Source organism: Mercurialis annua, linkage group LG6, assembly GCF_937616625.2.
Source record: "Mercurialis annua linkage group LG6, ddMerAnnu1.2, whole genome shotgun sequence".
Taxonomy (NCBI): Eukaryota; Viridiplantae; Streptophyta; class Magnoliopsida; order Malpighiales; family Euphorbiaceae; genus Mercurialis; species Mercurialis annua.
In genome coordinates, this window is record NC_065575.1 from 42,560,560 (window position 1) to 42,586,369 (window position 25,810).

General features: G+C 36.7%; 2 protein-coding genes across 2 annotated transcripts; both read left to right on the forward strand.

The window, feature by feature from the left end:
- Positions 1-427: 427 nt before the first annotated feature.
- LOC126687072 (protein SPIRRIG) lies at positions 428-19,154 on the forward strand. Its single transcript, XM_050381432.2, has 19 exons — positions 428-1,050; positions 2,551-2,620; positions 2,775-2,860; positions 4,029-4,164; positions 4,251-4,307; positions 4,589-4,759; positions 5,441-5,632; positions 5,763-5,828; positions 6,726-6,840; positions 7,004-8,184; positions 8,397-9,093; positions 9,200-9,302; positions 9,397-10,508; positions 10,628-12,257; positions 12,420-15,467; positions 15,989-16,297; positions 16,374-16,680; positions 16,801-16,947; positions 17,440-19,154. The coding sequence occupies exons 1-19, from the start codon at positions 866-868 to the stop codon at positions 18,616-18,618; spliced, it is 10,791 nt and encodes a 3,596-aa protein (XP_050237389.1). The 5' UTR covers positions 428-865; the 3' UTR covers positions 18,619-19,154.
- An 827-nt stretch (positions 19,155-19,981) lies between these two features.
- Positions 19,982-23,198, forward strand: LOC126685818 (pentatricopeptide repeat-containing protein At3g63370, chloroplastic). Its single transcript, XM_050379783.2, has one exon. The coding sequence runs from the start codon at positions 20,150-20,152 to the stop codon at positions 22,985-22,987; it is 2,838 nt and encodes a 945-aa protein (XP_050235740.1). The 5' UTR covers positions 19,982-20,149; the 3' UTR covers positions 22,988-23,198.
- The last annotated feature ends 2,612 nt before the right edge of the window (positions 23,199-25,810 follow it).

Here is a 25,810-nt window from a genome sequence, read left to right on the forward strand (position 1 = left end):
GACATTTTTGATATTTCGTGACAAGTCAAGGGGGTAAATCGGTCCTTTCTTCATTTTATATGATCATATCCCCATATCAGGGAAGTCATTTCCTAAAATGTCTTGCTATGATAGTGCTTGCTTAGTGAAAGGAAGGAGGCATTCACGTCTTCACCGATAGTCTCGAGTTGCCACGTTGAACATTTCCGCCTATGTGGATCCCATGCTGACATGGCCGAGGCAGAATTTGCAACGCAAAATTTTTAAATTTTAAATCTCCTTCAATATCCACATTTAGTCAAAATAAAAAAACATTAAAAAATCAAAAAATAATAAAATAAAATATAGAGAGAGAAAAAATATAGTGCGAGAAACAAGGCGCGGAGAGGCCGTCCAAATACAGCAGCAGTACAAGAAAGAGAAAAAAGAAATTAAAAAAATTTTAAAAAAGGGTTTGTTTTAAGCCGGTGTTAAAAATGTTCGTAGTGTATTAATCGAACAATTAATAATACTAATCATCGTCATTTCTTCTCCTTTCTTTCTCAACAGAAGTCGCGTTTCAGTTCCATTTCCCCCTTCTCCTTCATTCTAGGGCTCCGTCGCACAAACTATAACAGATTAATCATTTAAATTTTTTTAAAGCCGCTAAATCGATCATTAAAACAGAATTTAAAATTCATAATTATAATAATCCCTAGATCTTGATCCAGCTGAAATTTGTGTTTATTTTAATAATGCGTGTATTGTGAACGGCGATTGAGAAGATTAGACCTCTTCTAATCGGCGAGAAGAGGTCGGGATCTGGTGGTTGCGTGCGCATTGATGAGAAGGTGAAGCTCTGTGATGAGAGATAGGGTTTGGAGGTGAATATTTTGAGAGGAGGAAGATGAAATGGGTGTCGTTGCTTAAGGATATCAGAGATAAGGTTGGATTGACTAATTCGCCGACCACTGCAACTTCTACTACTACTCCTACAACAGCTACTGGTTCCCCGTCGCCTTCGTCTTCTGTTTCGTATTTTAATCGCGATAGTAATGCTTCTCTTCATGACTTCACATCTTCTCCTACCAGGTTTGTTTGCTTAATTTTGCTTGAATTAGCTCGATTTCAGTTCTGCATTTTGTTTTTCATAATGTTATGCGTTGACTGCACTTAATTTACTCTGTTACTTTGATTTTGTATTAACTAGAAGATAATCATGTTTAAGCTAGTATTTGATTGTGTTTTTTAGTTCGTATTTGTAGATTATTGATTTTTGATAATTCAAATTTCTGGTAAGATAGGTATACGCAGTTCAAACTGTTGACAGTTCATGTATAGGATGATTGGATTATCTAAGGTTCATATGTTATATGTTGTTGGAAAGTGAGAAGTAGTTGCTATTCTAAATTAGTAGATTCTAGTTTTGGTTTGAGATGGAAGTTTCCGTGTTTAAATAACATGGACTGTAAATTCGGTTCGGTTTATGTAATCTTCAACATGTGATTCTTTTCTTTTAATTTGGATTATTTGATTTTACCTGTTGATTGTTGTAGATCAAGTGCATTTCTCAATTCGCAATTGGCATGCTTTAGATGGCTTATATATTTAATTTAATTTACTTATGGCAATTATGTGATATAACATACAAGCTAGTCTTGTTTATGGGCTGGAGACTTTAGTAATAGGGAGTTTGAAGGGTAAAAAGGGTAGCCTTTTTCATATGGTATTTTTATTCATATGGCCCGGAGATTATTGAGATTAGTGAGGGGTAACGGGTTTCTACTGAAGGAGACATAAACTTAAGAATCTCAAGGATAGGGATGCTGGGATTATTTAGGGTATGGGGTGCTTCTGAGGTGAAAATCACTTCTAGAGGGTGAGGCAATGAATATGAATCTATGATGTTCTAAGATAAGTGGATTAGTTTTTATTCATCCCAGCTAAAGATTAGAGATGGACAAAATCTTTCCGTTTATAAACACATTCATTCTAATTTCCAAGTAAAAAAAGAAATAATTGAGCAGATTCCAATTTTAGGGGTGGTTTACAGTAAGGGCACCGGGAAAAGATTTGTTTCCTTGGACTCTGACACGAGTTGTGACGAGATACGATATGTTTAGAATGGGTGTAAGGTTCAACTCTTATTTAACCAGAAGAATGTCTTAAGTCTTAGCATTTTGGTTTTGTTTGATTTCTTACAGTTCTACGTTGTCTATTTGCTTTAACTTTTTCTCAAATCTTTGTCAAATATTGTTAATCTAAACAACAAAGCCTTTAGAATGTTTCCTCTCTAGAGAGTTGTTGACTCTTTATCTTATGTTAAATGGGTGATAAGACCTTTTAAACGTGGTGGTTATTGACACACGAAGCATTGCAATAACCCAAATGGATATCTCCCAGAATAGATCAATCCAAACTCAAGTTTTTTTATATGATATACTACCCCTGAACCCAAGTATTGAATTTTTTTCGTTACATATATACCATGTAACATTGTTTTTTTATGAAAAATTGGCAGAACATTTAGATGTATTACAAAAGTTTGTATTGCTAATTCATAGTGTAATTCTTTTTTTCTTTTCATAACAGAGACAGACATGAACTGGAATTGGACTTTAAGAGATTTTGGGAGGAGTTTCGTTCATCAAGTTCTGAGAAGGTAGTTGTTTCTATTATAAAATTATTCATGGTATCCTCATTTTCTTTTCACGTAATTCCTTGATAATTTACTAGTTTATTTTGCATTATAAAAAACCTGTCATTCCTTCCGGTAATAAATCGTATTCAGTAATGGTCTTTCATTTTCTATGCAGGAGAAAGAAGTGGCCTTGAATTTTACTATCGATACTTTTTGTAGATTAGTGAAGCATCAAGCTAATGTAGCCCAATTAGTTTCCATGTAAGTCTTCAGTTTCTAATTGATGATGTTAGCAGGGGTTAAATACTTTGCAGGTTACCAAACTATCAATTTATTACAAAAAGAATACCGAACTTTGATTTATTTCAAAAAGATACTGAACTTTCAATTTATTTCAAAAAGGATACCGAACTTTGATTTATTTCGAAAAGGTTATCAAACTACCAATTTATTACAAAAAGGATTCCAAACATAAATTTGTTTTTAAAAGATTACCAAAAGTTAATTTTTTCAATCATCCGAATCATACAAGACAATTTAAAAATAGTTATTTGCCACATAAACTACATGTGTATAAACCCTCAATTTAATCAAAAAACCTTTCATTGATAAAAAAATTAATACTTGATAACCTTTTAGAAATAAATCAAAGTTCGGTATCCCTTTTGAATTAAATTGAAAGTTCGGTATCCTTTTTGAAATAAATCAAAGCTCAGTATCCTTCTTGAAATAAATTCTTAAAATAAATTAAAAGCTCAATATCCTTTTTGAAATAAATCAAAGTTCGGTAACCTGCAAAGTATTAACCCTGTTAGTAGATTGCTGTTCTTTGCTTGTACAATTAGAGATAGTTGGGTGTTGCTTTGGCACTTTCATTTTACTGGGTCTTCTCTTATTGCTGCTATTTGTGTATATGTTTTATCTGACTGTACATTTTTTTTTGCACAAAAGACATTCTTTTAGTGCTCTTTTCTCTATGAAAAATAAGGTTATTTGTACGGAGTTTGTAGTATAACGTAAAGATTGAGGATTTTTTTTGTAACTTGGTTGGAGCTGCCACAATGTCTTTCAAGCTGCATGTTATTAAGCTGTCTTTTGATCATTTATTTTACTGGAGTGAACCATAACTTTTAGGTCTCTTAAATCCTTTATTGACAAGGTCTAAACAACCACGAGTTGAATCCATATGATGTCAGATGCTGGAGTGAAGGTCATGTTTACTTCCTCCTCTGTTTACTCATAGATAGTAGAGTTTTTGATTGTTTTTTCAGTCCAAGTAGTTTAGTCTAAAACATCTGTTTTTTTTAACTAGTGCATCTCAGTTATGAGAATTGGTTACTAATTTTTACTTTTTGTTTAAGATCTCTGGCTTGTTACTTCAGTATTTTTCACCATATTGAGCATTATGCAAATTTGTGATGAATTACAGGTTAGTTGAAACACACATATTCTTGTTTGTTTTGGGAAGAGCATTTGTCTCCGACATAGAGAAATTAAAGATCAGTAACAAAACAAGATCTTTGGATGTAGAGAATGTATTAAGATTTTTTTCAGAAATCTCAAAGGTTTGCCTGATATTGTATTTAACAATTTATCTTCAATCTCTACCTGCATTATTTGTTGTTCATAATACAGCATGCTTTTTCTGCAGGATGGAATCAGTCCTGGTTCAAATTTGTTAACTGCTATAGAAGTCCTTGTATCAGGGGTATATATCTCTCACCTTCTTTGGTTTGGAAAAGGAAAATAATCAGTTATCTGTCATTTGCTTCTTTTATTTGTATCTTTATAGAATAATTTGAATTCTATCTATGATACAATAATGATGTTAAGTGACTGTTGCAGTTGATATATGTCAGCTGCATAAATAACTAAATAAGAATACTGACTGTGATAGTTTAAAAATGTACACTTACATGATTGTCATCCCTATGATAAAATTGCTGCTTCCATCATAAAAAAATGCTAAAATTGATTCTATCTCTGCAGCCTATTGACAAACAATCTCTCCTGGATTCTGGGATTTTGTGCTGTCTTATTCATATTTTGAATGCCCTTCTCAATCCTGAAGTTAATCAAAGACAAAAGGTCTCGAACTCTGAAGCGCCTCTGGCTTTTGAAAAAGATTATGATGATGTTGCGCAAGTTCGTCGGCTTGAGGTAACTTTTTGGTATACTTGCTTCTCTTTCTAATTGCTGCAACACGCATGGACACACACAGACATGTTTGTGTGTTGTTTATTTGCTTGCATGTAGATTTGTAAGTTTGTGGTACCTTCTTTCCATGATAGGTTTTTAGAATAGGTTTTTCATTGTTTGCTAATTCATGACATGATTTACACCATTTGATCTTTCAAAATGTTCATATTTGGGATGCTTTTGCTACCTGGTAAACTAGAATAATGATTGACCATAATTTATGAGCTGGCGAGTGGCGAGGCTGATTGGTTGATTCCTTATTCTGGGGAATCACATATTCTGGTCCTTGTGTAAAATGCTAGGATTTCAAATCACTCATCACTGACGCTGCTCTATTTTTTTTAACAAACAGAATGACATTTTGATATTGGTTCTATGCTATCTCTTCATTTGTTTATGCTACGTATCTTTACAGAAACATAAATGGGCTTCAAAATGTACAGTAATTTGAGGTGAAAATAAATAGATTTTCAATAGGAATTTTATAAAAGTTATCTATTTAGGCTTTCATATTATTTCTCTGATGTAGAAACATACTTAAAGCTGCACATTGCAGTTGGTTGAACCTGTCCCCAGAACATTGGAAACAACCATCTGGAAGGATGCTTTGGTCTTGGCTAATGTATATTTATACACGTGCAGGTAGAAGGAAGCATAGTGCATATAATGAAAGCATTGGCAAGCCATCCTTCAGCAGCACAGAGTTTGGTTGAGGATGATTCACTTCAGTTGCTATTTCAGATGGTTGCTACTGGATCTTTAACAATCTTTTCTCGATATAAAGAGGGTCTTGTTCCACTGCACAGCATACAACTTTTTAGGCATGCAATGCAGGTACTTACATTTGTTTCTGCAGTTTATACACTAATTGATCTGCATTTAAATGACTGAAATACATCCACATCACAAATATCTGACATGCTGTGAGATCTTACAGTTCACTTATTTTTGATTGTTTTTCCAGATACTTGGTCTTCTTCTGGTCAATGACAATGGGAGCACTTCGAGATATATACGAAAACATCATCTGGTATTTTACATTATTTAGTTTGAATTATATTTGAGAGGAATAGGGTCCTTTAGATAATAACTCTAATTATTTTATTCCCGCTGCCACTTTTATGTTAGATGATCTCTAAAAAATGACATTCTATTTGTTTTATAACATGCATTTATCCATTTACTAAATTCAAATTGCTTTTACATATGAGGACAAAAGTGAGCAATCAAACATTAGGCTTTAGGGCCATAAATTTGTTTCATATGAGATAGGTTTCTTTTTTGAAACGTTCTTTAAAGGAGGTTTGTGTTGTTCCACTTGCACATGCTTTAGACCTTCTTCTCTTTTGTTTTTTTCATATGCTTGTCAAATAATTAATCAACCCAAAAGTTTAAGCTTTTAGGTAAGGCTCCAACTATGACTTTGTAATTGCTACCATACCTCGCAGGCGAACAAGCAAAAACCCACCTTAGCTTGAGCTCAAATATTTAATCAATCAAATGGAGGTCGCTAAGAATTGAACTTGTCTTTCGATCATAGAGGTTTTAATACCATATCAAATAACCAATCAACTAGCTATGGTTTTATTATATCTAACAATGCCAAATAACTCTTATTGTATAAGTGTTCCCACTCCAATAGATGTGTGTAGCGGTTTTTTGTTGTCATTTTTTTGTTTCTATTTTGCCTCCAAATATAAGATTCCAATTAGAAGCAGAAGAATGTAATTCTTTTCAAGACTTCCATTTCTTTCTTTTCCACTCTAAAAGCAGTATGTTGATCTATAAAATACAGACGTATAATTATTTTTTCTCCAATTTTCTACTGTATAAAGGGACAAGGTTTTACTATTCATACCTGTAATGATTTAGGTGAAGTGTTCTAATTATGTTGCTTAGTAGGTGATATGTTATGTTCAATATGCAGATAAAAGTTCTCTTAATGGCAGTTAAAGATTTCGATCCAGATTCTGGAGATTCTGCTTATACTATGAGCATCGTGGATCTGTTGCTTGAATGTGTTGAATTATCATATAGATCTGGTAAATGGTTTAGCAATATCCCCTATATAATTTTATACAAGAGCAGTCGTATGAATTCTATTAACACCACTCATTTTGTGTTCTAAATTTGAATTTTAGCCTTAAAAGTTCCCATACAATGTACATGTTGTAGTGCTGATTTTTATGCCCTTTGAAATTGTAGAAGCTGGTGGTGTCAGGCTTAGAGAAGACATACATAATGCACATGGTTATCAATTCCTTGTTCAGTTTGCATTAGTACTATCTTCCATGCCACAAAATCAAGACACTCATTCTACTCATTCAAACAGTTCCTCTAACCAAGAATATACTTTTGATGGCTCTCATGCACAAAATGATGGAGAGCGAAGAGATTTGAGAAGCAAAGACGATCTCTCACTGAAGCCTTTATCACCTGCATTATCTAGGTTGCTTGATGTTCTTGTTAATCTGTCTCAAACTGGTCCAGTGGAATCTGCAGGGTCATCTGGGGGAAAAGTTTCAAGGGCTTCTCACATCAAGGCTTCTGGCCATAGTAGAAGTCGCACACCGTCTCTTGATCGGCTTGCTGATGAAAATTGGGAGAAGGACAATACCAAAGTTAAAGACCTTGAAGCAGTCCAGATGTTGCAAGACATTTTTCTTAAGGCAAACAGCCGACAACTTCAGGCGGAAGTACTAAATAGAATGTTCAAGATTTTCTCAAGTCACCTTGAAAACTATAAATTGTGTCAGCAGTTACGGACTGTTCCACTTTTTATCCTAAATATGGCTGGTTTTCCGCCTTCCTTACAGGAGATAATCTTGAAGATTCTTGAGTATGCTGTGACCGTTGTGAATTGTATTCCGGAGCAAGAATTGCTGTCTCTTTGTTGCTTATTGCAGCAACCAATAACATCGGAATTGAAGCTGACAATACTCTCTTTTTTTGTGAAGCTTTTATCCTTTGATCAGCAATACAAGAAAGTCCTGCGAGAAGTTTGCGTGCTGGAAGTTCTGTTAGATGATTTGAAGCAGCACAAGTTTCTTTTGGGTTCTGATGAGCAAAGTGTTAATCCTAATCCTTCAGAAAGAAAATCTGGCTCAAGAAGTTTCAAGAAGCACTTAGACAGCAAAGATGTTATTATTTCTTCACCCAAGATGATAGAATCTGGTTTAGGAAAATTCCCCATCTTTGAAATTGAGGACACGATTTATGTTGCATGGGATTGCATGGTCTCCTTAGTGAAGAAAGCTGAAGCTAATCAGGCATCATTTCGTTCAGCTAATGGTGTGACAACTATTCTTCCTTTTCTGGTGTCTAATGTTCATCGTCCTGGGGTACTCCGCGTATTGTCATGTTTAATCACTGAAGATGCTGCACAGGTTTGTCAGTGTTTCAGTATTTTAATTTCTTAGGTGACCTTTGTACTGATATTACTTCTAAAAGATATCACCAGCTCGTTCGTACATTTTATTTAAAAAGTTCATACCAATATTAATGCTATTATGCAAAATCAAAAGCATAATTTTTTTACTAGTGGCTTGTTTTTTTATGCATCATCGCTAGGGTAATAAAATGATTTTCATTCAACCAGGCTCATCCTGAAGAACTAGGGGCAGTTGTTGAAGTTCTCAAAAGTGGAATGGTCACAAGTAGCGCTGGACATCAATATAAACTTGAAAATGATGCAAAATGTGACACGATGGGTACCTTGTGGCGTGTGTTGGGAGCTAACAATTCTGCTCAGAGGGTCTTTGGTGAAGCCACTGGGTTTTCTCTTCTTTTGACCACACTACACAGTTTCCAAGGTGATGCAGGCCTGACGGATGAATCTTCTTTAGGGGTTCATATTAAAGTTTTTACATACTTGTTACGCCTCATTACAGCTGGAGTTTGTGACAATGCTATAAATAGGACAAAGTTGCATTCTATAATATTATCCCAAACATTTTATGATCTGCTATCTGAGTCTGGCTTGCTTTCTGTGGAATATGAAAAGCAAGTCATACGGTTGTTGTTGGAGCTAGCTATTGAAATTGTACTTCCACCAACATTATCATCTGAGAGTGCTACAGCAGCGGATGTGGTTGAACCTGAGTCAATTGGTTCTCTTATAACGGCCCTGGGCCTCTTTAATCCCGATAAGGAACGAGTTTACAATGCTGGTGCTGTTCGAGTTCTCATCCGTTCACTCTTGCTCTTTACTCCCAAGGTTCAGTTAGAATTGCTGAATCTTATTGACAGGCTTGCTCGTGCTGGCCCCTTTAATCAGGAAAACCTTACCTCCGTAGGTGAGAACTAAAATTTATTGCTTTTCCACGAGTTTTACTCCTTTATTCACTAGTTTTATGACATCTTAACTGTGTGCGTATTGATTCATTTATTTTGCTTTCCTAGGTTGTGTGGAGCTTCTACTAGAGATCATTCTTCCTTTCCTTTCTGGCACATCTCCATTACTTTCTTATGTGCTGAAGATTGTGGAAGTTCTTGGTGCATATAGGTAGGGTTTCTGACATTTTCTAGGAACTCTTATATTACAATTCTTTTGTTAGCGTCTATTGTCTTTGAAGTTAAGGTTGGTATTCTGGTGATAGGTTGTCAGCATCAGAACTTCGACTGCTTATTAGATACATTCTACAAATGAGGTCGATGAATTCTGGCCATAATCTTGTTGATATGATGGAAAGATTGATTCTCATGGAAGATATGGCCTCAGAAAATGTTTCTTTGGCGCCATTTGTTGAGATGGACATGAGTAAGACTGGTCATGCTTCTGTTCAGGTGTCTCTCGGAGAAAGATCTTGGCCTCCAGCTGCCGGTTATTCATTTGTTTGTTGGTTTCAGTTCAAAAATTTCTTGAAATCACAGGTAAAGGAGACAGAACTTTCCAAAGCTGGCCCATTTAAAAAGCAGAGTGGTTTTAGTGGTCAGCACAATGATCGCCATGTTCTTCGGATATTTTCTGTTGGTACTGCAAGTAATGAAAACACATTCTTTGCTGAGCTTTATCTTCGGGATGATGGCGTTCTAACCCTTGCTACGAGCAACTCTTCCTCCTTGTCATTTCCTGGATTAGAATTGGAAGAAGCAAGGTGGCATCACCTTGCAATTGTTCATAGCAAACCAAATGCTCTTGCTGGTTTGTTTCAAGCTAGTGTTGCTTATGTCTACCTCAATGGAAAGCTCAGGCATACAGGGAAGCTAGGATATTCTCCATCGCCTATCGGCAAACCCCTGCAGGTAATCATCGGGACACCACCTAGTTGTGCAAGAGCCATTGATTTGACATGGAAACTTCGTTCCTGCTATCTATTTGAAGAGGTGCTTACATCAGGGTGTATATGTTTCATGTACATTCTTGGCCGAGGATATAGAGGGCTCTTTCAAGATTCAGATCTTCTTCGTTTTGTCCCTAACCAGGCTTGTGGTGGTGGAAGCATGGCCATCTTAGATTCATTAGATACTGATTTACCCTTGGCAAACACTCAAAAGCTTGAAAGTGCTGTAAAGCCCGGAGATATCAAGTCCGACGGCAGTGGCATTGTTTGGGATTTGGAGAGGCTAGGAAACCTTTCATTGCAGCTCTCTGGAAAGAAACTTATATTTGCATTTGATGGAACTTGCACTGAAGCTGCTCGAGCATCTGGGACATTTGCACTACTCAATCTGGTTGATCCCATATCAGCAGCGGCTTCTCCTATTGGTGGTATGTACAAATAAGTGTTTATGACTTTCAACCACTGAGTGTGTAACTTTATGAATCAAATTCAAGGATGTTTTTTATAAATTTTTTTTGTTGATTCTCTTTCTCATTTATACTTCCAGGTATACCACGATTTGGACGTCTACATGGGGATATATATGTTTGTAGGCAGTGCGTGATTGGAGATACAATCCGTCCTGTTGGTGGGATGTCTGTTGTCCTGTCCCTTGTTGAGGCTGCTGAAAACAGGAATATGCTTCATATGGCGTTGACGTTACTGGCCTGTGCCCTTCATCAAAATACCCAGAATGTTAGAGACATGCAAATGTATCGGGGATACCATTTGCTGGCTCTATTTCTGCGTCGTAGAATGTCACTGTTTGACATGCAATGTCTTGAGATATTTTTCCAAATTGCTGCATGCGAGGCTTCATTTTCTGAACCAAAAAAGTTGGCAAATTTAAAAACTACCTTGTCGCCTGCTGCAACTATGCAGGAAGCTGGTTTTGAGAATCTTACTTTGTTAAAGTTTCATGAAGAAACTTCTTCATCAGGATCTCATGGAGATATGGATTCATTTAGTCATATTTCAGAGCTGGAAAATGCTGATATGCCAGTTGAAACGTCAAACTGTATAGTCTTGTCAAATGCAGATATGGTTGAGCATGTCTTGTTGGATTGGACATTGTGGGTGATCGCTCCTGTCTCAATTCAAATTTCCCTTTTGGGATTTCTTGAGCATTTAGTGTCTATGCATTGGTATAGGAATCATAACCTCACAGTTTTACGGAGAATTAACTTAGTTCAACATTTACTTGTGACTCTACAGCGTGGTGATGTTGAAGTTTCAGTTTTGGAGAAGTTGGTTGTTTTGCTAGGGGTAATTCTGGAAGACGGGTTTCTAACATCTGAACTTGAAAATGTGGTTAGATTTGTGATTATGACATTTGATCCTCCTGAACTAAAACCACGACATCAAATACTGAGAGAGCCCATGGGTAAGCATGTAATCGTAAGGAATATGTTGCTGGAGATGCTTATAGATCTTCAAGTAACCATCAAATCAGAGGAGTTGCTAGAGCAGTGGCATAAGATTGTGTCATCAAAATTGATTACATATTTTCTTGATGAAGCTGTCCACCCTACTAGTATGAGATGGATCATGACTCTTCTTGGTGTTAGTCTTGCTTCTTCTCCTACATTTGCACTTAAATTTCGTACAAGTGGTGGTTATCAGGGTTTGATGAGGGTGCTTCCAAGTTTCTATGATTCTCCAGATATATATTATATTTTATTTTCGTTGGTATTTGGAAAGCCTGTTTATCCTAGATTGCCGGAGGTTCGCATGCTTGATTTTCATGCACTTATACCCAGGGACTGTAGTCATGTTGATTTGAAATTTGTGGAACTTATGGAATCTGTGATTGCAATGGCGAAATCTACATTTGATAGGTTGAGCATGCAGTTAATGGTTGCTCATCAAACTGGAAGTCTTTCCCAGGTTGGTGCGAGCCTTATTGCAGAGCTCATGGAGGGGAATGCGGACATGGCTGGTGAGCTTCAGGGTGAAGCTCTGATGCATAAGACTTATGCAGCACGCTTAATGGGCGGTGAGGCATCAGCTCCTGCTGCAGCAACCTCAGTCCTAAGATTTATGGTTGATCTAGCAAAGATGTGTCCTCCTTTTTCCGCTATTTGCAGAAAGCCGGAATTTCTCGAGAATTGCATTGAACTTTATTTTTCTTGTATTAGGTTTGTTCCCAATCTTCTTATTTAGACCTTTGTTTCTCCATTCTGCTTTGGTAGGAAGTTATTAACAAGGTGTTCCAAAATTTTCTTGTTAACCGTCTTTTTACTTGCTCAATTCATGTATTTTGTATATTTTGTTTTGAGCTGTAATTGTTTGTATTGCAGGGCAGCTTATTCAGTGAATATGTCAAAGGCACTCTCTGAGAAAACAGAAGAGAAGAATTTGAATGATTGCGATGACACTAGTAGTTCTCAAAATACATTCTCAAGTTTGCCGCATGAACAAGAACAATCTGCCAAGACCTCCATCAGTGTTGGAAGCTTCCCGCAGGCACATGCGAGTACAAGTTCTGATGACACATCTGTGCCCCAAAGTTATGTACAGGACGATAAAGAGAAGATTAAGATCAGTGCTCTTAATCGGGATATGGAAGAATCAGCTCGCACAGGTCTTGAAACTGTTCAAAACATGGATGGGGATATTGTTGACCAGGTGTCTGCCATCTCTAGTTCAAATGAATTAAACATCCAAAATATTAACAGTACAATGGATTCTATTCATCTGGCAGACAGCCAGAGTTCGGCATCTCTCAACATATTAGATTCTCCCATTATGTCCGAGAAGTCAACTTTAAGAATCCCGTTTACATCCTCTTCATCTCCTGTGGTTGCACTAACATCCTGGCTTGGAGGTGCAAGTCAGAATGAATCTAAATCTTCCTTTCAAGCTAGTCCTTCCATGGAGTCCTCTATTTCTTTCAGCGAATTTGATGCATCTCTAGATGTCAAGTTGCCCCAAGGGTCAACTGCTGCAAACTCGTCTTACTCTGTCAGCGCAAAGTTACTCCTTGAAATTGATGACTGTGGTTATGGGGGTGGTCCATGTTCTGCAGGAGCTACTGCTATGTTAGATTTTATGGCAGAAGTGCTTTCTGATTTTGTAACAGAGCAAATAAAAGCAGCTTCGATTATTGAGGGCATCCTAGAAATGGTTCCTTTATATGTTGATGCTGAACCACTATTAGTTTTTCAGGGCTTGTGTCTTAGCAGGCTTGTGAACTTTGTGGAAAGACGTCTTCTGCGTGACGATGAGGAAGATGAGAAGAAGTTAGACAAAAGTAGATGGTCATCAAACTTAGATGCATTATGCTGGATGATAGTGGACCGTGTTTACATGGGTGCTTTTCCTCAACCTGCTGGGGTGCTGAAAACTTTGGAGTTCTTGTTGTCAATGTTGCAATTGGCAAATAAAGATGGTCGAATTGAAGAGGCGGCTCCAGCAGGAAAGAGTCTCCTATCTATAACCAGGGGAAGTAGGCAGCTTGATGCTTATGTTCATTCACTTCTTAAAAACACTAATCGCATGATATTGTACTGTTTTTTGCCATCTTTCCTGGCCACCATTGGAGAAGATGATCTCCTTTCATGCTTAGGTTTGCATATTGAACCCAAGAAGAGGTTGTCCCTTAATGCATCACAAGATGAGTCAGGAATTGATATTTGCACTGTTTTGCACTTATTGGTTGCTCACAGGCGAATTATATTCTGTCCCAGCAATCTTGATACTGATTTGAATTGCTGCCTTTGTGTAAATCTAGTTTATCTTCTCCTTGACCACAGACGAAATATTCAAAATGTGGCAATTGATATTTTCAAGTATCTACTGGTGCATCGCAGGCCCTCACTAGAAGACCTTCTTGTAAGCAAACCAAATCAAGGACAGTTTATGGATGTACTACATGGTGGTTTCGATGGACTATTGACTGGCAAATTATCCGCATTCTTCGAGTGGCTTAAGAATTCTGAACAGATAGTGAACAAAGTATTGGAGCAGTGTGCAGTGATTATGTGGCACCAATATATTGCTGGATCGGCAAAATTTCCAGGGGTGAGAATAAAAGTTATGGAGGGTCGTCGTAAGAGGGAAATAGGAAGAAGATCACGGGACATTATGAAGCTAGACCTACGGCATTGGGAGCAGGTAACTGAACGTAGATATGCATTGGAAGTTGTTCGTGATGCAATGTCTACTGAGTTGAGAGTTGTCCGCCAAGATAAATATGGTTGGATTCTCCACGCTGAAAGTGAGTGGCAAAATATTCTTCAACAACTTGTACATGAACGGGGAATATTCCCATTGCGTAAATCTGCTGTAACTGAAGAACCCGAATGGCAGCTTTGTTCCATTGAAGGTCCTTACAGGATGCGCAAAAAGCTGGAGCGCTGCAAATTGAGGATTGATACCATCCAAAATGTTCTCAGTGGGCAGTTTGAATTAGGAGATGTGGAGCTATCAAAAAAACACGAGGATGGCCCTGATGCATCTGATACCGACTCTGAATTGTTTTTCAACCTTTTGACCGACAATGTTGAGCAGAATGGTGATGATCATGAGATGTATGGCGAGTTTTTTAAACAACCAGGTGATGCTAAAGGTGTAGCTTCTGCTAAGAGTGGATGGAATGATGATAAAGCTAGCAGTGTTAATGAAGCGAGTCTTCACTCTGCTCTAGAGTTTGGTGTCAAGTCTAGTATATTGTCTGCCCCAGCATCGGAGAGCCTGCATGAAAGATCTGACCCAGGATCTCCAAGACATTCATCTTCAAATAAACTTGATGATGTCAAAGTCTTGGATGATAAATCAGCTAAAGAGCTGAATGATAATGGTGACTATCTGATTAGACCATACTTGGAACCTCTTGAAAAAATACGTTTCAAATATAACTGTGAGCGAGTTGTGGGTCTGGACAAACATGATGGTATATTTTTGATAGGAGAATTTTGTTTGTATGTAATTGAGAACTTTTACATTGATGATTCTGGGTGCATTTGTGAAAAGGATGGGGAGGATGAACTCTCTGTTATTGATCAGGCTTTAGGTGTAAAGAAGGATGGCAGCATTGATTTCCAGTCCAAGTCAACTTCATCCTGGAACACAGTGGTAAAGACATCTGTTGGGGGGAGAGCCTGGGCCTATAATGGTGGTGCATGGGGCAAAGAGAAAGTGTGTACTAGTGGTAATTTACCTCATGCCTGGCACATGTGGAAACTTAATAGTGTCCATGAGCTTTTGAAACGTGATTACCAGCTCCGTCCTGTGGCTATTGAGATATTTAGCATGGATGGATGTAATGATCTTCTGGTATTCCATAAAAAAGAGAGAGAAGAGGTGTTCAAAAATCTGGTTGCGATGAATCTTCCCAGGAATAGCATGTAAGAATTATCCTGACTCTTCTGAGTTTCTTATTGCATTTCAGCTTGTTTTCTTACTAAGGCAGGCATTGGGGTGACTATAATTACAATTACGCTCACCACTTCTTCCTAGACATTATTTCCGGTCACTAAAAGTTGAATTCGATCATCTAATTTGATTTTCCTACTATAAACCCTCACATGCACCATACATCAAATTTTGTAGTCTTATGGGTCCCACAAGTTAAGTCCCATCACATGCTCTCTATACTAAATCTTAAAACCTTGACATGCTGCAAAAGGAACAATTTCTTTATGGGCATCTCTAAGATTCTTTCAATTTCTAATCCTCCTTTCAAATGCAAGGCAAAGGTATTGTTATCAGTTAAAGTTTTGTCAAATCTATACGAGTTTCCCTTCTGTGTTAAAGATTGTTAAATAAGGGGCTGATGGTGATTAAGGAATATGTCTTATAGTTTCTTTATGATCCATGAAATTTTGATCTTGTGATAGCTTGTTTTTAACTTTATTCCATGCTGCAGGTTGGACACTACAATTTCAGGATCAACTAAACCAGAAAGCAACGAGGGCAGTCGTCTATTCAAGTTAATGGCTAAATCCTTCTCAAAAAGGTGGCAGAATGGAGAAATTAGCAATTTTCAATACCTCATGCATCTAAACACATTGGCTGGGCGTGGGTACAGTGATCTGACACAATATCCAGTGTTTCCATGGATTTTAGCAGATTATGAGAGTGAAACTTTGGACTTCTCCAACCCCAAAACATTTCGTAAGTTAAACAAACCAATGGGCTGTCAGACTCCTGAGGGTGAAGAGGAATTTAGGAAAAGGTCAGTCTATTGTTTATACTGTAGCAAAATTTTCTCACAGATTGTTTACTGTTCTTTTACTTCTTGTCTTACTCAGATATGACAGTTGGGATGATCCAGAAGTTCCAAAATTTCATTATGGTTCTCATTATTCCAGTGCTGGAATTGTTCTCTTTTATCTTCTCCGGCTACCACCATTTAGCTCAGAGAATCAGAAACTTCAGGGTGGGCAATTTGATCATGCTGATCGTCTGTTCAATAGTATTAGAGACACTTGGTTAAGTGCAGCAGGGAAGGGCAACACCTCTGATGTGAAGGAATTGATTCCTGAGTTTTTCTACATGCCAGAATTTCTTGCAAATAGGTTCAACCTTGATTTGGGAGAGAAACAATCAGGAGAGAAGGTTAGCTTTCTTGGAAAGACTGGAGTTATTGGATCAGTGCTGATTTTCCCTTGATGATCTACTGATGCAACTTATTGTTTGTTTATGGGCTATCAATTAAGCTATTGCTTTCTTTTTCAGGTTGGTGATGTTGTCTTGCCTCCTTGGGCCAAAGGAAGTGTCAGGGAATTTATTAAGAAACACAGAGAAGCCTTGGAGTCTGATTATGTTTCAGAAAATCTGCATCACTGGATAGATCTCATATTTGGGTATAAACAGAGAGGGAAGGTGCGTTTTACATTCTCAACCGTACTGATGTATTTCAGAAAGCACATTCTTCTTTATTGATTGTCCACGCTCAGATCTTCAAGAGAAAGACTGAAATAGAATCCTTTTGTTTGTGGGAATTATTTTGTTTGTAGTTTGATCTAATAATTCTTTACTTATGAAAACCGATTGGTAATCCATCAAGAGCTTTGAAGTGCCTGGTCATAGTTCCTATGTACCCCATATGCTGATATTTTTACTTTCCTGCCCAGAAAGTAATCTCTTCTGTTTGAAATTAAATTTATGTTTGCTTTTCCTTTTCCCATCACATTTTTCTTGATCACTAATTTGTGCTTTCCTTAATTGCAAAGTATTTGAAGGGGTCCCCCCCACCTTCCAAATTGCATGCTCCCTTTTTCTACTTCAGGCTTGTAATCTTTCCTCTAAACAGACGCTTAGCGAGTATTCTACTCTCTTGCCACTAATACGACTTATTTATTCCATTTTCAACAGGCTTCTGAAGAGGCTGTGAACGTCTTCTATCATTATACGTATGAGGGGAATGTGGACATAGACTCGGTAACAGATCCTGCAATGAAAGCCTCCATTCTGGCACAAATCAATCACTTTGGACAGACACCCAAGCAGCTGTTTCTCAAAGCCCATGGCAAAAGGCGGTCTGACAGAAAGCTTCCCCCTCATCCTCTCAAGTATTCCCCTTATCTTGTTCCACATGAAATACGGAAGAGCTCTTCTGCCATAACTCAGATTGTCACTGTCCATGAGAAAATTCTTCTGTCTGGAATAAACAGTTTGCTCAAGCCTAAAACATATACCAAATATGTAGCGTGGGGTTTCCCAGATTGTAGCTTGAGATTTTTGAGCTATGACCAAGACAAACTCATCTCGACACATGAGAATCTTCATGGAGGCAATCAGATTCAATGTACTGGAATTAGTCATGATGGTCAAATATTGGTCACAGGTGCTGATGATGGGTTGGTTTGTGTTTGGAGAATAGGCACACACGGGCCTCGTGTCTCGCAGCAACTACAGTTGGAGAAGGCTTTATGCGGTCATTCTAGCAAAATTACATGCCTTCATGTTAGTCAGCCTTACATGCTGATTGTGAGCGGATCTGATGACTGTACGGTTATTGTATGGGACCTCAGTTCGTTGGTTTTCGTCAGACAGTTGCCGGAGTTTCCAGTTCCTGTTTCCGCAATTTATGTAAACGACTTAAGTGGGGAGATTGTGACGGCAGCTGGTATTTTACTTGCTGTTTGGAGCATCAACGGAGATTGCTTGGCCGTGATTAATACATCTCAACTGCCATCTGATTCTATTCTCTCGGTGACGAGCTGTACATTTTCGGATTGGCAGGACACAAACTGGTACGTGACAGGCCACCAAAGTGGCGCCGTTAAGGTATGGCAAATGGTTCACTGCTCTAACCAAGAAAACGGCCCAAGTAAATCAACTGCCAATCCGGCAGCTGGCCTAAATTTAAGCGACAAGACACCAGAGTACAGGTTAGTTCTCCATAGGGTGTTGAAATCTCATAAGCACCCCGTAACGGCTCTTCACCTCACGAGTGACCTGAAGCAGTTGTTGAGTGGCGATTCCGGTGGACATTTGCTATCTTGGACCCTACCGGATGAGGCCTTAAGAGCTTCCTTGAACCAGGGGTGAGAAAAAGGATGATAATTAAAGTGTAATTATTTCCGCTGCTCAGGGCAGCTAACCTTATTGGATATGCAATGCTGGATTTTGTCGGTCAATTTTCTGAGAGGGCTGGCCTGGGATTTACACAATTTGGGCAAGGACATGATGATCTATTAAAACTGTCAATTAGATTTTGTTAATACGTCGACAGGACAGTTCATGGCTTCATGTGCTCGGTGGTCGAAGCTTCTCGTGAGACAAAAAAACCAGAAGTGGTAGTCGTCGGCGGTGAATTTTTTGATTTTGTAGGAGAGGAAGCTGGTTTTTTTGTATTGAATGTACATATACTAACAGTGTGTATTGAAGCTTGTATAGAGGAAAATGTACTGCGCCAGAAATGAAGAAAGGGCAGTTAAATGTACTCTTACCTCTACTCAGATGGCCCTTTTATTTTGAGGGACTTACTAGAGGGTTAGGTTATATAATTAAAAGATATACCACCGATGTGTCATCAATGTAATTTATTAAATCTCAGTTGTGTTTGTAGGAATTGTTCACTTGAACTGATTTCTCCTCTATCAAAATTTAGTGTAAACAACTTGAATTTTTGCAAGTTCCGATCCGGCAATTACATTGTACACGAAAATCCCTTTCAAATGAATCAGCAGTTTTTCTGAAGAAGAAATTGTATTCTATTTTCGGTTGTACCAAAAATGAGAAATGGTACTTCTAAAAATTTATTGTTATTATTAGTCGTTATGCATACTTAATCTAGTGTTCAGTGGAAGTTAAATTTCAATCTAAAATATTTCAAACACAAATTTTTCCTTCTTCATTATAATGTATAAAAAAACATTCAGAGATAAGTATAAAAGAAAATATAACTGAATCATAATTATTAGACTTTGTTTGATTCAAAATTATATACTTCTCGGAACGGTGATTTTCGTAGGTCAAACTATATTTTAAATTCGAATTTTTGCTTTTTTTTTATCAATTACGACCAATATTTTTAATTTTTATAATTTATGTTCAATTTGAAAATTTTATTTGGCAATTATAACCAAAACTTTGAATTTTACTTTTTAAATCCAAATCTTTTATCGATTGCGACCAAACATTTATAGTAACTATTTTTAGAAGTTAGACAACATTTTTAAAATCGGTCATAATTGATAAGATAGACTTCTTATAATTTTTTGTATTTTATACCACATTTCCGTTTCTTAACGTCATTTTATACCAAACGATGTCGTTCTAGTACACATTTTGTAGCTTCATAATTTATGAAAAACGACTATATGCTCCACAAAGCCTACAACTTAAAAGATAGGACGTGTGATGCAACGTTTTAAATATGCCGCTTAAATCCCTACAAATGAGAAATGTTAGGATTTAAAATGCAAAAAACCCTTTAAAATATAATAAGATTTTGAATGGTAGTTATATCTTATCACAAGTAAATTTAGCTTTAACAAGCAACCAATTCATAAAATTGAATCAGAAGAGGCGGGAACTAATTCATCAGCAGAACCATTACCCTCCATGCAAATCCTCGATGGCCATCTCAATTACACACTCTCACTGCATTACCTCAACCCTAACACAAACCCCATTCTTAAACAAAACTCACACACAAATCAATTTATCTCAAAAACCCATTAATATTGACAATTTCCCATCTCTTAAAGAAAAATGCACAAATTCAACTCTGAACGATGCTTTTCACTCCCTGCTTATTGATCCTGATCATGCCTATGCACCACTGCTTGAATTTTGTGCAAAGCAGAGGAGTTTACAACAAGGCAAACAAATCCATGCCCATATGATTAAATCCAATTCCGGGTTCAGTTCCGTGTTCTTGAACACTAAGCTTGTGTTTATGTATGCGAAGTGTGGGTCTGTTTTGGATGCGGAGATGGTGTTCGATAAAATGTCTGAGAGAACTATTTTTACGTGGAATGCTATGATGGATTGTTATGTCTCAAATGGGGAACCTTTAGAAGCTCTTGAAATGTATTTCGAAATGCGGAATTTTGGGGTTTGTTTTGATTCTTATAGCTTCTCTGTTTTGCTTAAAGCCTGTGGTATGGTTGAGGATGTTCATTGTGGGTCTGAAATTCATGGGTTGGCTATTAAATATAGGTGTGATTCTGTTGCGTTTGCTGCTAACTCTCTTGTTGCTATGTATGCTAAGTGTAATGATCTAAATGGGGCCAAGAAAATGTTTGATAGAATGAAGGAGAGAGACGATGTTGTGTCGTGGAATTCTATAATCTCAGCTTATTTAGGGAATGGCAGGTTTCTTGAGGCGTTGGAGTTGTTTAGGGAAATGCAAAAGATTGGTGTTGCTGCTAATAGTTATACTCTTGTTGCTGCTCTTCAGGCATGTGATGATTCTTCCTTAGTGAAATTAGGTTTGGAAATACATGCTTTTATCTTAAAGTCGAGTGGAGTACTCGACAATTATGTGGCAAATGCGTTGGTAGCTATGTATGTTAGATTGGGAAAAATAGCTAATGCGGCAGTAATTTTTGATAATTTGGAAGGGAAAGATATTGTTACATGGAATTCGATGCTCACAGGTTTCATTCAGAATGGTCTCTATAGTGAAGCTTTGGAATTCTTCTGTTATTTGCAGAATGCTGGTTTGAAACCTGACCAGGTTTCCATAATAAGCATTGTTACAGCATCTGGCAGACTGGGTCATCTATTAAATGGAAAGGAAATTCATGCTTATGCAATAAAGCATGGGTTTGATTCTAATGTGCTTGTTGGGAATACACTCATAGATATGTATGCAAAATGCCACTGCATGAGCTATCTTGGCCGTGCTTTTGATAAGATGCCAGATAAAGATTTCATTTCTTGGACTACGGTTCTTGCTGGTTATGCCCAAAATAATTGTTATCTCGAGACGTTAGAATTGGTAAGGCAAGGGAAGATGGAAGGTATAAATGTGGATACAGCAATGATCAGAAGCATCTTGCTGGCGTGCAGCGGATTGAATAGCATGGTACACGTAAAAGAAATCCATTGTTATATCACAAGACGAGGACTATCCGAGCCTATGCTACGGAACATGATCGTCGATGTGTATGGAGAGTGTGGCCAAATTGACTATGCAGCCCAAATTTTCGAGTCGATTGAAAATAAAGATGTTGTATCCTGGACAAGCATGATATGTTCTAATGTCCACAATGGGCTTGCAATTGAAGCTCTAAGAGTTTTTCATTCCATGAAAGAATCTGGTATTGAACCAGATTCTGTAACTCTAACAAGCATACTCTCGGCTGTTTCGAATCTGTCCATCCTGAAGAAGGGAAAAGAGATTCATGGTTTCGCAATTCGAAAAGATTTTCTCTTGGAAGGAACATTATCAAATGCTCTTCTAAATATGTATGCTCGTTGTGGAAGTCTAGAGAATGCATTTAAGATATTTATTTCTGCAAAAATTACAAGTTTAGTTTTATGGACAGCTATGATCAATGCATATGGCATGCACGGGCGCGGTATAGAAGCTGTTGAATTATTCACGAGAATGAGGGATCAAAACTTAACTCCTGATCATATCACATTTTTGGCACTTCTTTATGCTTGCAGTCATTCAGGATTGGTCAACGAAGGTAAAAGATTTCTTCAAATTATGAAATGTGAGTATCAATTGGAGCCATGGCCAGAGCATTATGCATGTTTAGTTGATCTTCTTGGCCGTTCGAATCGCATAGAAGAAGCATACCAATTTGTGATCAGCATGCAAAATTATGAAGCTACTCCTGAAGTTTGGTGTGCACTTCTTGGAGCTTGTCAGGTTCATTCGAATAAAGAAATCGGAGAAATTGCTTCAGAAAAGCTTTTGGAACTAAAAATAGACAATCCTGGAAATTATGTGCTTGTATCCAATGTATTAGCTGCCAGAGGTAGATGGAAAAATGTTGAACAAGTGAGACAGAGAATGAAGGTGACTGGGTTAATTAAAGAGCCTGGTTGTAGTTGGATTGAAGTTGGGAACAAAGTTCATACATTTCTTGCTAGAGACAAATCTCACCCTGAAAGTGATGAAATTTACCAAAAATTAGCTCACATTACAGAGAAATTAGTAAGGGAAGGAGGGTATGTGGCTGAAACTAAATTTGTTTTGCATAATGTAGGGGAAGAAGAGAAAATTGAGATGCTTTATGGGCATAGTGAAAGACTGGCCATTGCTTATAGTCTACTACGAAATTCTGCTGAGGGAAATCCTATCAGAATTACAAAGAATCTTCGAGTTTGTGGTGATTGCCATACTTTCTGTAGGCTGGTTTCTAAATTGTTTGAGAAAGAACTAATAGTGAGGGATTCCAGCAGATTTCATCATTTCAAACATGGAGTTTGCTCTTGTGGAGAATTTTGGTGACTACTGGAATTTGGATGTCTAGCACGGAAACGTAAATGCATTTTGATCCTTTTCATAAGAAAGGGTTCTAAATATCCAGAGTTTGCGGAGTAATTCTTGGGCAGAACCAATTAAATTATAACACATCATTAAAATGATGACATTAATGTAATTTCACTTGCTATTTTTTTTGCACATTTTAATAGTAATTACAATATTATCATTATTTTAATGACATGTTATAATGTGATTCTTAGTCCATGAATTATGTGGTGGACTGAATCTATATAAGAATTTTTCGTGTTTGCATTGCGGAAGCGTTAATTTTGAAAGCTTAAGACGCGGGAAGTTTTCGCTTGAGTAGAATCAATCATTCTTTGACTTTTGTTCAAAAGGGATATTTCTTTACTGCATTTTAGCCGATGATCATGGGAAGAATCACTCCAAATTTCCAAGTCCAAACTAAAATGAGGTATGATTTCATGAAATTTAGAGCATCCACAGTTGTAAATTTCATGAAATCTACAATAGAGCATCCACAATAGAGAGTGTTTAAACCTCCATAACCGGCGGGTATTGAGCACTTCTCATTGTGGAGTGCTCAATATTTATTAAGTTGTTGTTATGCACCAACCACTCAATAAGGGACTCACCTCTCTTTTATTTTTTGTTTATTTTTTTAAATTATATTTAATATAATAAATGAAAACGTGGAATCTTTATTAGTTTATTTTTTTTAAAGTTTAGTTATTGTGGAGATTGTATAATAAATATGGATTTAATGGAAAGCTGACGTGATATGTTTATCAGACTCAAAAACAGCCAAACGACTGTGAATGCTTTAAGTAGTTGGTGCAGACCAACCACTCAATAAATATTGAGCACTCCACAGTAAGAAGTGCTCAATATCAACCGGTGATTGAGTTTTGAACACTTCTCATTATGGATGGTCTAAAAGACTGAATATTAATTAGTTGGCTTAATCCATTGAAAACTCACTATACTATTGTTTTTTATTTTATTTGGTCCTCGTTAAATTTTGGATTGTTTGCATTTTAATCCCAATATTTCATATTTATTGCAATTTAATTTCATTTTTTAAAACCTGACATTGCACATGTCAAATGTAAATTGTTAGAATTTAATATGTTATTAAATGTTTCAGTTTTTTAAAAACCAATTATTGTGAATTTTGTTTACTTGCAACCTATTTTTGCATGAAGAATTGTCGTTTTAATTTGTATGAAATGAGCGTATATATTACATTCGAAGGACAAATATATAAAATTAATAAAAAATAAACTTTTCAAAACCGAAAATTTTGAAAAGAATCAAATAAAACAAAAACTAATATATAGTACATAAATTTTGGATATATGTAGCCTGATTAGTTTGGGTTTATATTATGAATTTTCTTGTGTATTGTCTCCTTTATTTTCTCTAGTTCCTGCAATGTTGACCTCATACTGATTTGATATGGAAATGAAATCTCATATTTTCTCTAGTTCCAGAGATTTCCCATAGCCATTAAGGAATAACGTTAGTGAAGAAAATTGTAGGGGATGTGCATGTGCTTCTGTCTGAAACAAAAGCTAAATTTGTGTATGCAGGTCAGTACAAGCAGAAGAGTTACCGTTAGGATTAGGATGCGTGGAGTAAAGAAGAGGTTTTTTGTGCGTATCTGCCTCTTACGTCGTCGTATAATATGCCAACCAAAACTGAAGGACCACTCTATTAATAAGGTTCACATTCCTAGCTACTTGTAATTTATGCTACTGCTATCACCACGTGAATGCTTGTTTCATAAATTATAAAATAAAAATATATAGTAAATAAATAAATAACTAAAGAAAATTAAAAGCTTTATTTTTTGTAGTTTTCGAATAGCAATTTCAAACGGTCAATCGAGCTCAGCCGAGTTCTGCGGTGTTCATGTTCGGTTCGTTATATGAACAAATGTTCATGTTCGGTTCGTTATATGAACAAAATGTTCATATTCGGGTCATGTTCGTTCGACCTCTGAATAAAGTATTCTTGTTTGGTTAAAAATTTATAGTATTCATGTTCGGTTCCTGTTTATCTCGTATAGTTGTTAAACGAACAAGCTCGCGAACGCATTAAACGAGCTCGTTCGCGAGTTTGTTCGTTTAACAGCTAAACGAATGAAGAACACAACATTTAATTTTTTTATAGAATATTTTATATTTAATTAACTACGAGCTGGTTTGAGAAAATCGAGCATTTATACGAGTCAGGTCGTGATTTTATCGAGCTCATATAGGAGCAAATTCTTAATCAGCTTATATACGAGCTTGTTCACATACAATTACAGGAGCCAAAATATAAGTTATTTGTGAAATTGTTCGTGTTCAACTGGTTTAAATAAACATAAAATCAAACTCGCACTCGGTTCGCAAAACAAATTCTTATTAAATCGAACACCAAACTGTTGTGAGCAGCTCGATTTGTTTTAAGCCCTATGTTTTTTGTATAGTATATTGAATTTGGTGTCCGATTGGACCACGTCCAATATTGTCAAGCCTAATGCAATTTGTTTATTTTTGTCAAAAGATAGAATTTCATTGATGAGATAAACGACTACAAGAGTTTTAATTTTAATCATGTTATTTGTACTAGAAATTACAATAAACCTTACATGAAGGCAGGACTTTTGGCTACTGAGAGTCACCTAACAAACAATTTAATACATCAAACCCGTAAAAACTATTTACAAATAAATCTAGCTAATAAGGCGTATAATAAAATATAAAATTAAATAATTACAACTCGAAAGCCATAGATCTACATAAATTTAAAACACATAAATTAAATTGTAAAATCTAA